This window comes from Phaenicophaeus curvirostris, chromosome 17 (assembly GCF_032191515.1).
Source record: "Phaenicophaeus curvirostris isolate KB17595 chromosome 17, BPBGC_Pcur_1.0, whole genome shotgun sequence".
In the NCBI taxonomy this organism is placed as follows: Eukaryota; Metazoa; Chordata; class Aves; order Cuculiformes; family Cuculidae; genus Phaenicophaeus; species Phaenicophaeus curvirostris.
This window is the reverse complement of record NC_091408.1, coordinates 6,000,716-6,013,160: the sequence shown is the minus strand read 5'-3', so window position 1 is coordinate 6,013,160 and position 12,445 is coordinate 6,000,716. Positions and strand designations below refer to the sequence as shown.

Genomic DNA, 12,445 nt, shown 5'->3' with positions numbered 1-12,445 from the left:
TGGAGACCAATCAGAGCCCATGCTATGAGGGGAATGGTAGCTTCTCCCTGTTTTCATGTAGTTAAATTCTACCTGGTTCCATAGCAAGGGACCAAGCCCAATGGCTTTATTATTTTAGGACCATTCATAACCCCAGAATTTGGACATCAACATTATTTATCCAAAGTGTGGACTACCTTCACCTTTTCTAAATGGAACCATGAAGTCTTTATTGAATGGGGCCACCAGAAATGCAAGTCTGGATTTAGCCTGGTGTGTTGCAATAGAGAAGGGGCAGTTTTGAGGGGGCTGAGAGAGCATAAAACTTCTCCGTGGCCTCTGCCTTTTCCAAACAAGCATTAAAATCATGCTGCGACCAGTGCCAAGTGCAACACTCAGGACTGCTGGTCTCAGTCCACCACTTAATTAGCTCCGATACAAGCAGGATTAATGGCAAATTACCAAAAGAATTCCTCCCTCCGACATCAGGAACAATGGAGATTTTTTTTTTTTAAATTACCTGCCATGCTCACATTTTTGTAAAATCATTTATCATTCACACATAAACAAATAACAGCATTGTTTCTTTTAATTCAATGGTTCAATTAATCTTCCTGTGCTCTCCACCAGCCCCAGGCTGCAGCCCAGACCCGGGCACCAGTGGAGCACATTCATCAGCTGCTGATCATGTTTATAGATGCGTGGTGGAAAATACCGTACAGAAGGTGACATCTGAAGAGTGGGAGCAAACTGATAGTAGGGACTTGGGAAATTGAAGTGTGGGGAGATGCACAGGGCCACCTGGCAGCCTGGCTGCAGATACCAGGGCAGACCCAGCCCTCCTCAGTCTCAGTCCAGGGCTCTACTGCCACAAAGCCAACAGTTCCTAAAAGAACCTCTCTGCCAATGGTCCACGGAGGAGGCATTCAGTCTGGGATCAGCCAAAGGTTCCAAATTATGCTTCATTCCTACACCCACATTGACTCAGAGCTTTGGCAGAGAAGAAGGGTTCACAAGCCTCATTACTAGGGGTCAACGGGCCGTGACGTGCAAACCTCAGCTCATCCCTGCTCTGTCTGCTACCTGTAGGGAGCTTCCTCATTCCTATCTCGCTTGTTCCAGCATGGCCCTGGACAGTGTGAGTGATTTCTCAGCCCCAGGAGGCTGTAAAAGCAGAAACAGATGATGTACCCCCAAGAAGTGAGATTGACCTTTCTGAGCATTGAAGACCACCTTAATGCAGAATGAACCAGCTTGGGAGAAGAGACTGTATGCAACATCCAGCACACAGCTTTTGGCAGTCCAAAGGGGTGTTAAAGGACTGCCTGTTTCTCCAGGTGCCCCTTTTGACAGCTAAAGCCTTCAGAGGTCTGAGATCCAGGCTCACAACCCATCAGTTCACACACATCTGCAGGGCAGCGCTACCAACCAATACAGCAAACAGAACTACCCCAAACCAGGACCAACCCCAAGCACTCCAGGGCTTTTCAGGGCCCGCTGGTACTTACTTTGCTAACTTCTTAAAGCCAATGGCCCTCTTCTTGGTAGGCGTCCCGTTGACCCCTTTCCAGATGTGGGTGTTCCAGGGGTCTGGCTGGAAGAGAGAAGAGCAGCAGTGGCTGATGGGCAGCGCTCAGAGCTTTGAGAAGTGCCGTATCCAAAGCGCTGAATGTTGCGTTCCACTGATCACGAAGGGGAAGGCTAGGTGTTCATTCACAGCTCTTCACCTCTTGGAAAGGTCCCTGATCCTTGAAGCCTTTCTCAGGGCAGTTGGGCGATGGGTTATGCACAGAAAAGTTGCACTTTACTATTTTTTTATAATAAAACCTTGCTGACTTGTAACAGCATCTGGCCAAATGCCTTCTCACTTCTGAGATGGTCATTAATAGACCTTGAGCAAAAGGAAGGCAGGCGATGCCAGAAGGAGAGAAGCGATAGAAACACATTTTTCCCAGCCCATAAGGTCTTTTTTCCTAAGAGGCCCTTTGGGAAGAGGAAGCAGCTGAAGCAAGGGCCAAGTGTACAGAATCTAATTCAGCGTCTGTAATCAGGGCCAGGAACCATCGGGGTTCCTGGTGGACTGGTTACAGAAATGAACAGACTGCTCCTGTTTTGTGATTCTTCCTTGAGGGCTCTTGACTAAAGGTCACATTGTGTGAAAACCACTGGGGCAGAGATGGTTGGCTAATGAGGGAGTGTTTGCTTAGGGCTCTTTTTTTCCCCACGGGCTGAAGTGTTAAATACTCCAGCACCAGCCTTCCAGCCCACTGTCTGGCCTGCTGGGCAGGAGCTACCCCCAACCGATTTTTGGATCCCCAAGCTGGCAGAGGCCATCCACTCAAACCTGCGGGCTGGAGAGAGGAGGGATGTGGTGACTACCAGGTCATTTCCTCACCAAGCCATCAAAGTGCGACATTAGGCACTTTGAAAGGGAGGAATTCTGCTTAGTTCCTCTTCTAAGGGTAAAAAGTTAGGGCCTCGGGTGTCCCATGTTCCCATGGAGGGGCAGAAAGCCTTTGCCCTGGGAAAATAACATCCAGGGGGTTATTACACCACATTAGAGGGAATCATGAATTGTACTTGTTCATGGAGTTCACTGTCTTGAGAGACAGCTCATTGTAAGGATTAGATGGTCTCCCTTGCCTCCCTGCATCTCCTGGGCTCCAGCTCCCCCCTCCCCAGCTCTTGGATATACCTGGTGGAAGGCGAGGTACCTGGTACTCAAAGGAGGGCGTGAGACGGTAGTTGAGCATTTCCTGATGGAAAACGGGGGTGATGCTGCCAGACATGGGTGGGACAATCCACACCCAGTCGGCAGGACAGCCTCCCCGGCACCGGTACTCATTCTCCATGTGCTTGATAAAGGACTCAGTGGCTGAGTGGTGATCCACAATGGTCACCTTGTCGCTCTGTTGGAGGGAGAAGAGAGAGCAGAGCCCACAGAGTTAATATTCCACAGAAGTTGAAAACCAAGATTTTACATATGCAGATGTTTGACCCAAATATGCCTCACTGACATGGTCTTACAGGACTGTAACTTTGGAGATGACACTGGGTGGCTGCTGACCCTGGTCTTCCAAAGGATAACAGTCACCAAGCAATACCATTTTCCAGGGCTGAGAAGCTGCCCTTGTCCTCTCTGAGTAGATGTGCTATGGGGTGGCTGTTCCTCCTGCTATTTGTTGTGGGCCAAGCAAAGACTAGGGTGGTCTGAAAGGGATGAAGTATCCTCTGCTCAGCCCCTTGTGGAACTCTCAATGCTTGCACAACTCAAAGAGCAGTTCTGCTTCAGCTTGGGAAGGACTTCCACCTTCTCAAGTTGGGTTGACAAGGACTAGTTTTGCTATTCAACCTTTACGTGCAAGTGAGAAGAGAACCTGGGCCAATTTTTGCCTCATGGATGGGACAGAGGCCTGGATCCTGCCCCCTCAGGGCACTCTTTCTGGACAAGCAGAGCTCAGATTCTGGTAGTGATGTCTTTGCAACATCCAGGGCACAGAGATTATTAAATTTCACTGCAGGCTCCTGGAACAGCCCAAAGCTAAGAAGGCACAGCCCGATTTCAGCTGAGTGTATCAGCTGCTGCCATTGTCCTTGGGCAGATGTCTCCATCCCTGTCCCATCGAATACTTGTGTCCCTCAAGCCTGACCCAAACACAGCAGAGTCGTGTTGCTCAGGTACCTGGAAACTGTACAGCACAGCAATGTTGATCTCTACCAGGGCCTGGTCCTTCCACAACGATGAAGTTTTCCTCATATCCAGATTCATTTTCTTAGCCACCTCCTGTAACAGAACATGGCAGAAGGTGCAAACTTTCAATGGTCAAGAACCATGGACTGAAGATCGCTGCTTGGGGAGAGGAAGCCAAAGGAGTGACTCAGTCTAAGCACTCTGGTTTTCAAGTGACTGAGGAGGGGTGCAGCCCCTCCAAATAACACAGTGAGCTCCTTGGAAGGGCAAAGGAGTCCTTGCTGGATGCAGAGCCCCTGCACCAGGACCTCCCTGTGGCTTTACTTTGTCTCTAACTCATGCTGTCCCCACTGCGGAAAGTCGCTGAGCCATGGCAGAGTGCTCCAGAGGGGCCATCTGGAGAGTCCCCATGAGTTCCTGAGGAGTCATCAAGTGCCTCAGCCCCACTACATCTTTGCACTTGACCTCTGCCAAGCACATGACCAAGTGCCTGCTGACCCATAAGATGCTTTGAGAAGTCTATAAGGAGCTCAATAAGTGTCACACTCGCTGTGTTAGATACTAGATGGCCCCATAGGACACAGAAAAACTTGCCAGTCTATCACACCCTTGGCCGTGCGACTCCAGGAGAATATAAGTGCTCTCTCTAAGGAAGATCTGGATGCCCTGAACTCTCCCATCCAAGGAAACACCCTCCTAGCGTCAAGCTGCTCCCCAGTAACTTCCCATGCACCCACTGCACCCCAGGAGTGTCAAGCTTCCTCAAGGAGCGGGGGTTACCTCCAGTATGTTGTAGCGAGAGTTGTCACAGTAGTCCCGGACCCCGATCTCAGTGCCCATGTACCAACCACTGAAGGGACAGGCAGAAAACTCCAAGCCACCAATCTCGAGGAGCATGTTGGAAACTGCTGGTAAACCATACCACTTCAAGCCCAGGTCCTTAAACCATTCAAACCTGCAGGGATACAACAGGGTTAGGTAATCAGCTGAACCTCACCTGCACAATGCAAGGAGGGGAATGGAGAAGGTTACTTCTTCCGCCAGGCTGGAGGACCTGTGAGCAGAAAGGTTCCTGGAGGCAATATCTGCCTTAGGGGCTATTTATGTGGAGAAAGAGATATGTCAGCAGGTTACAGAGAGATGTCAGTCCTGGGAGACTTCAAAGAAAAGAAAATCAGCCCCGAGGCAAGCGCACAACTTGCTTACCACCTTCAGGCTCTACCAGCTTTACATCAGGGTGAAGACCTGGAAGAGGGGCTTGGGCAAAGCACCCAAGTCATACCAGGGAGAGGCCAAGCATGTGAGGTGGCTTAGGGTGAACGCAGAGGAGCTGAATCCTGCTGATCCCCTAGAACGGTTTCGGGGCTTACTCTGACTTACTTGGGATGCCGGATGGGCACTTCCAGCACAAGCTCTGGGGGTATTTCAAACAGCTCTGGGTCGTTGCCATTGGCTTGGAGGAGCAGAGGCAGGATATCGAAGCGCCCATATGGTGCCTTCCACCCTTGCTGAATGCAGATCTACAGGCAAAACAAAAATAGGGTTTAGAAGTCCCAGCAAATTGCTTGTTCTTCCAAGCATTCTGGGTAGGGACTTGCAGGGCACTGAACAGTGTCTCCTAGCAGAATCTCTGCTCAGCTATCGAGTGAAAACCTCCATCCAAGGGAATTATGAGACAGGGTTGCCTGTCATAGCCAACCCATGGCCGCGTAGCGGGGGTCTGGGCTGAAAATTAGCCAGGAACTAGATCCCCAGGTATGATCACGGCTCTGAAAAAGCTGCTAACCATATTTGTGCCTGTACTGGTAAAGGAGAAAATGGGTGCGAAAAGCAGAGGAGCTTGGGAAGAGCTGAGTGGAGCGCTGGTGCTGCGCAGACAGTGCCAACGGGCAGTGGCAAAAGGCAAAACTCATTTCTGGCTCCCACTGGCCCAGGCAAGCAGGGGGCACACGCATCCTGCTGCAGCAATTCCCTAAGTGACCCATTCTCAGCAAAGGCAAAACGAGATGAGAGCCTTTCGGTGCAGCTATCGCCAACTCCCACATGTGTGGAAGAAGATTTTACTCCTAGGAAAATATCTAAAGATGTGACAAATCCTTTGTGGGTGCAGTAAACCCTGCCTGACCCAGCATGCTCCTCACTCCGGGGGTGGTCAGAGCTTCTGCACTCTCCCACCAGCCCCATGCCCATGGTGCCCAGGAGGGACGGCTTCAGCCAGCACCTCCGTCAGCTCCACGTTTGCAGGGTCTCCCAGGATGGTGCCGTCAGGCTGCTTGTAGCCAGCGTAGCGGATGAGCTGGGCATTCCAGATGCGAAAGTCATGCTTGCTGTCTGTCCGCTGCGGGAAGATGGTGATAGCAGATCTGGAAGGAGGAGGCAGCACCGGTGAATGCCAAAGATATTGCAAGGAGAACAGGAAAACTGCGGAGGAAAGGTGCTGCCGCTGCCTGCCACCACCCCACGCACCACCTCTGCTTGTGGTGCATTTATTATACTTCTTTCACCAGAAGAAGGCACGGCCAGGTGCACTTCAGCTCTGGAATTTGAGGTGTTTCCAGCAATTCAGCTCCAGGCAGAAGCTGGCTGCTAACACGGGGTTTCAGCTAGATCTGAAGAGCAGTCCAGGCTCTGCATTTGATGCAGAATATAGGGAAGGAGGAATGAATGGAAAATCAGCTCTTTGAAGTCCCACAGAGAGCAGGAGAAGATATAGTTGGGCCAGCAAGACACCTTCTCCTGATATCAGGTCCCTCTAACTGCAACTATGCTGTCGTGTACTGGCTGCTAAAGGAGGCAATGCCAGCAGGACCCACAACTGGGTTGACACACATCCAGAAGCCTTCAGATATAAACCCTGGTGACCCCCTGGTATCTCACCTGAGGTTCCCCTTGTTGGTGGCATATTTGATGTGGTTGCAGATATAATTGAACATCCCATGGGCTGTGGTGCAGTCCCGGGCATCAAACACCTGAAACAGTAGAAGCAAGTGTGTTGTGCTGTAGGATGCTCCGACTCCTAGGGCAGAGCCAAGCAGAAGAAACACAGCACAGGGAAAGTCCTAGAGGCCACTGAGACTTGTTAAGTATCTAAAGCTCCATAACTATGCATGTTCCCAGCCTTTAAAACATGTGGATGTCTAATCCAGCTGTCCTCTGCTGCTCAGACAAAAACCTCCTCAATCCAGTGCTCACAACTTGCTGCTGTTGCTGGCTTATTCACCATCAGTTTTGGTTTCTGCTTGTTCTCTCTTGTAGATCAAGACTCGAAACTGAAATAGGACAGGTATCAGTCAGGCCTGAGATCCACTGAGAGGATGGGGAACTGTAGAATGGTTTGGGTTGGAAGGGACCTGTAAAGATCACCGAGTCCAACCCCTTGCAGTGAGCGGAGACATCTTCAACCAGAACAGGTTGCTCAGAGCCCCATCCAACTTGCCCTTGAATGTTTCCAGTGGTGGGGCCTTTACAAGAGGATGGGGAAACCAGAAAAGATAGTCAACAGGACCTTGAGGGAGCCTTGAAGACAACTTCTTGCAAAACCAGCTCCTCCCAAGGTCTGGAAATGCCAAAAGAAATGGTGGTAGAGAAGAGCTGAAGCCTGAGCTGGGATCAAAGGAGGAGCTTCACTGTGGTGTGAAGCAGCCACAGGAATTGCTCAGCAGCACTTGAGCTCTGCTCATCATCTCCACCAAGGGATTCCACCAGAGATCACTAATTCAGATCTCACCCTACGCCTCCAGCTAGTCAAAAGGGCACTGGGCCAAATCTCCAGCCATAGCATCTCTGTATCAAGGAGGAGTCTGTCCTGCTGCCTCTCTTCAGGCAGAGCAATAATTTTGGAAGCAGCACACAAGACATTGGAGCAATACTGGAAACTCTCTAGAGTGCCAGCTTCCAGCTGGCCCCGCTTCAGACACAGACACCTCAGCTCCACCTACCCTACAGGTATTTTTCCAGCTCCTGCTGACTTCCCAGTCTGTGCATCCCCAAAGCTGTCAAGGAGAGCATCGCTGCTGTGTGTTGATCACTCCCAACTGTCCCTGTGCTCTGCTTCCCCAGGTATTTAAAAAGCAAGTTTTGCCTCTCGAAAAACTCCAGTGCATCCTTTGGCAGGCAACCTGCCAGCTGTTTCCAGCTGTGCTGCTGCTCACCTGCAGCTTGGACCACTGAATCCTGCCCACACAGCGGGCTGCATTTCTCCAGGCGTGCTTGGCTCCGTAAATCAGCTCTGTGTCCCGCAGCTGGTAGGTATCAGTGGCTTCAATCTCCTTGGTCACCTCCTCTAGCCTTTCCATGTGGGCCTTGGAGCCAGATCTGCACATGTGGGGAGCAGAGGAGATGGCAGTCACAAATCCAGATGGACAGCAGGGAATCCTGCTGCTCTTTACCTGGGTACAAGTTCTTCCTTTCTTAAGCACATGTGTGCACACATACACACGCGTGTGTGCTTTTAGATAACCTCGTGGAAATGCAAGAGGGCAGTAATTTGCACAGAGGCACACAACAAATGCTAAATGAAACACTGAAGAAGCAGCTGAATGTGAATGTCTCACCTTCCTCTGACTTACAAGTGTGAAAGATCAGATCACACATGACATCTTAGCGTAAACAGCAGCCTTGGACTGTGACTTTCTCTGGCCAATACTTACCTCTTGATGGAGGAGTAGTACTGGTCAATGAAGTCCTTAGCTAGGAGGAGCAACTCCTCTTTTGTCCTGGTATCTTCTGACTTGCGAACGTGCTGGCTAGGGGTCATTACAGAGCCCATGCAAATCTGCTCAGTGCACGCAGTAGCCTGATGAAACAGAAGGAGAAAAGCACATCTTGGGCTACAGCAGCAGTTTGTTTACATGGGCTGGGCTGGAGAAAGTCAATGACTGCACAGAAATTGGTGGTATCTTTAACAGACAGGGATATTCCACCGTATTTGTTTTCATACCTATCAGTTACGTTGTGTAAGACAGCTCAAGGACATGCACTCAATACAGACAGTTGGGGCTCACTAGATCTTGCCTCATCTTGCCATTAAGTCACATGTTTTTCCTCCCTTATGGACTTCCCTCTCACCCAATTTATTGCACCAGATTTTTGACATTCCAATACCACCAGAGACAAGATCAGCCTGAATCCCTCCAGTTCTACATTTCAGATAAAGCAACCGTGTCATCACACTCAGTTATGCTCAGGCAGCTTTTGAGCAGTCTTATCAACTCGACTCACCATTGCAGTCTTGAGGTGCAGAGTGTCGTGAAGCACAGAGCCTGTCTCCCAGTTCTTGATTTTGACAAACCGCGGGCATTTGGAAGGACTCCCATTCACTACGTTCTTAGTCGGGGACTGCCGCCCCGATGGTGGTGGCTGGTCAACAGTGAAGACAAGGTCAATATTCGTCAACGAGATACAGGACAAAGACCACAAAGAGAAGCAGCGTCTTGTATCAGTGGATGCCTGTGCTTAAATCCTAGTGATAATACATCAATACAAGGTTTGTGATCCAAATATTTGGCAGCATTTGGGATCCTACAATGGAACAACCAACTCTCAAAGCAATTGAGATGACATCTCTGTCTACAGGACAACCAGACCAGCAGATAAGGAGTTAAAAACAGAGATAGAAATTACTTAGGAGAACGTTGTGTTCAAGGTTCCCGGTGGAAGACTTAGCTCTCTAAAAGGTATTAGATGCTTCTTTTAAGGAGCATCACCTGTTCGGGTTGTGCATGTGCCAAACTCTGCCTCACTAATATGAGCACTGTGAGACAGGGCTAAGAGTCAATCATTCCTCTGAGCAAGCCAAATGTACACCTCCTTTGATATCAATTCTGTAAGAATGTAGGAATAAGGATGGATAAATTATGCAAGTGGGAGGCTGCTGCATTATGTATAGTCGGATTACTTCAGTCTCAGCTCCGAATCTCCAGCCCTCCCTGATATTCTGCATCAGGATGTGCTCATCCAGCACATCTTGAGTTATATGCCAACAGAAGGGAGCCAGCAGAGAGCTGGTAATAAGAAGAGCTGGCTGCAAGTGCATGTATTTGCACATGTTTTCCACAGATAATATCTGGTAATTATGCTGTGACCCTTATTCGCACCAAGCACTGAAAGAGCAATCAGTGTCTGCTGGGACAGTGAGAACCACAGTGGCCCTGGAAAGCAGAGACAATTCTTCTGGGGATTAGATCTTATAGTAGAGGTTTTTTTAAAGGCAGAATCATAGAACCATTAAAGTTGGAAAAGACCTCTTAGGTCATGCAGTCCAAACGTCAGCCCAACACCCCTGAGCCTATTACACCACGTCCCCAAGTGCCATAGCCACACACTTTTTGAGCCCCTCCAGGGATGGAGACTCCCCAGTGCCCTGGGCAGCCTCTGCCAGGGCTTCACCACTCTGTCAGTAAACACATTTTTCCCAATATCCAATCTAAACCTCCCCTGGCACAACTTCAGGCCATTTCCCATCACTGGTCACTTGGGAGAAGAGACCAGCAGCCACATTGCTACAAACTCCTTTGAGGGAGCTGTAGAGAGCAATAAAGTCACCCCTCAGCCTCCTCTTCTCCAAGCTAAACAATCCAAGTTCCCTCAGCTGCTCCTAGTAAGACTTGAGCAGAGCCATGCAGTCTCACTTCCTTTTCAGTGGTTCCTGAGGACGCGGTGACTCTGGGCTAGTGTCACAGCTGCAGCTCACAGACTAGCAGCAATGCTATAAATCCAGCATTAGAGCTTTGCTCCCTGAAGGACCAGCTGAAGAAGAGCCAGTGCCCAGTAAAAGAAGCTCTTGTTCCAAAACAAGAACTTCTGCAGATGAGCAAACACAGGAAGGACAGCAACAGGGGCTGTAAGGATGATGGAAGCAGATGAGTGTCCAGATCTGACTTGTTTTTCTTTGCCAGACAGAGGATTGCTCTGCTTTTTCAATGCACAGAGAGAATGATGCCCAGTTGATTGCAAGACTGATGCCTGGGCTCAGCAGACACCACCGCCTTATCCTGGTGGCAATGTTTGCAATAGTTTTTGCCCAGGTTATTTGGGCTTTTTTATCATATAGTCCACACTTTTTTTCATGGAAAATGGGGATTTTGCTCTCAAGCAGCCTGAGGTTCACAGTGTAAAACCACGCACTGAAAGCATGTGCTGGGAGCAAGAGACATCCGATGGAGGGGAAGGGAGAGCTTTACAACCTGACCCTTCTGGAGGGCCCTCTTTGGTGCCCAGAGTTTATGAAAGCTGCTCCCTCATGCCCTCAAGCAATGCTGTCACGGTCGCTGTGACATTGCTCATGTCACAAATCCTGTGATCTTCCCAAGGAGCAGTTTGAAGTCCTAGCCCCTGAAGCTAGATGACCACACAGTGGATCTCAGCTTCCCCAACTCTCTCTCAGCCTGTCCTTGTACAGGAGGTGCTCCAGCCCTCACATCTCCATGGCCTCCTCTGGACTTGCTCCAAGAAGACCATGTCCTTCCTGTGCTGAGAACATCTGCCTACAGGTGTTCTACCTTAAAGCTCTCTCAAAGCTGCTCCCTTTCCTTCTCAACCTTTCCCTGCAGGAGATGGCAAGGGTTGCATCTTTGCTGAAAGAGAGCCAAGGTGCAGAGCCGTGCCGAATCCCTGGGATCCCAGCGGGGCTGGAATAGCTGAGACAACACCACCTACAAGAAGCAGAGGTGCCAGGTCTAGCAACCGCATCACAGAGCAGCTGTGGAGTAAGCAACACTCAGAAAAAACTGGGAAAGAGCTCCGTGTGTGTGTGTTTGCCTTCCCCGTGTGGCACAGCTGAAGCCAAATATTACCCCTGCTTCTGTCAGGGAGGTTGTGTGAGATCCTTTCATGTTCTAATTAGGCAGCTGTGATATTAGTGACTCAAGAGTGGGACAAACGAAGAGACTAACGTAGCAGTCAGGGCGTGCATGCATTATGCAAACATCTTTTACAAGGGAGCGTGCTAGCACTTATCGTCAGCGTGCAGCTTGCGAGCTGTCTGCAGCTCTTACAGACGCAGGGGAGAAACGCGCTCAGCCCCGGAATGGCAGGGAACAACTCCCTTTTCGTAGCCCTGAGTGGGCTCTACAAGGTTCTCAGCCTCCCTCCTGTGTCCCAGCCAGGCTTTGGGAGTCTCTGCAACGACTGCGCTGCTGGATGCACCGACTGTGGGAAGACGAGGTCTGCAGCATTAGCCCAGGTCATGGATATATTGGCATGCTGACATTTCCTTCCAGACTGCATGAACCCTGCTAGCTGACAGTGTGTTTTTCCCTTTTATAAAGTTGTAAATATTCTTACAAGCATGGAGCTGACATGACTCCTTTCCTCTGCTCGCTAACCCCTGTGGTTACCCTGGAGCTCCTCACAAATCAATCTGTGCAGACTGAAATACAACTCATGCAGGACCTGGGCTGGTGCGGTCACAGCATTCTTCAATCACTCAGGTTTAGGACCAGGGGAATTAGGCTCCTGGGAGATAAGTAAAACACACTGTATGATTTTGCTAAAAAACAGGGATAAGCATCAATGCCCAATGGGTCTTTCAGCACCTTATTACAAGCCTCAGTGAGCATTCCTCACCTGGACAAGCGAATCCACCAAATCCTGCTTTAAAGAACAAGTGTATAAAAAGCTCATGCTTGGTTTGACTCGATGCTGCGTTAGGAGCATTTGTTGCAGCTTGCAAGAAGTTCAGCTGCCTTGACCACATGCAGCCTGGGGAACGGTTGCAGGGAGCATGGGAGAAAAAGCAAACTCGCCTTCAGAAGAGCAGACACAGTGATTTGGAGA

The 12,445-nt window shown here is 49.9% G+C and overlaps 1 protein-coding gene across 5 annotated transcripts in view; it reads right to left on the bottom strand.

Moving 5' to 3' along the window:
• The window catches only part of NOS1 (nitric oxide synthase 1), a 72,159-nt gene that overhangs the window by 16,579 nt on the left and 43,135 nt on the right, over positions 1-12,445 (bottom strand). For all 5 annotated transcript variants that reach the window (XM_069870828.1, XM_069870829.1, XM_069870830.1 and 2 more), the window contains exons 4-13: positions 8,891-9,028; positions 8,320-8,465; positions 7,822-7,984; positions 6,548-6,639; positions 5,892-6,033; positions 5,051-5,190; positions 4,451-4,625; positions 3,662-3,763; positions 2,694-2,888; positions 1,488-1,573 (exon numbers count right to left, since the gene is read on the bottom strand). In XM_069870828.1, the coding sequence (XP_069726929.1) occupies positions 1,488-1,573; positions 2,694-2,888; positions 3,662-3,763; positions 4,451-4,625; positions 5,051-5,190; positions 5,892-6,033; positions 6,548-6,639; positions 7,822-7,984; positions 8,320-8,465; positions 8,891-9,028 (1,379 nt within the window). The remainder of the gene's footprint in view (positions 1-1,487; positions 1,574-2,693; positions 2,889-3,661; positions 3,764-4,450; positions 4,626-5,050; positions 5,191-5,891; positions 6,034-6,547; positions 6,640-7,821; positions 7,985-8,319; positions 8,466-8,890; positions 9,029-12,445) is intronic.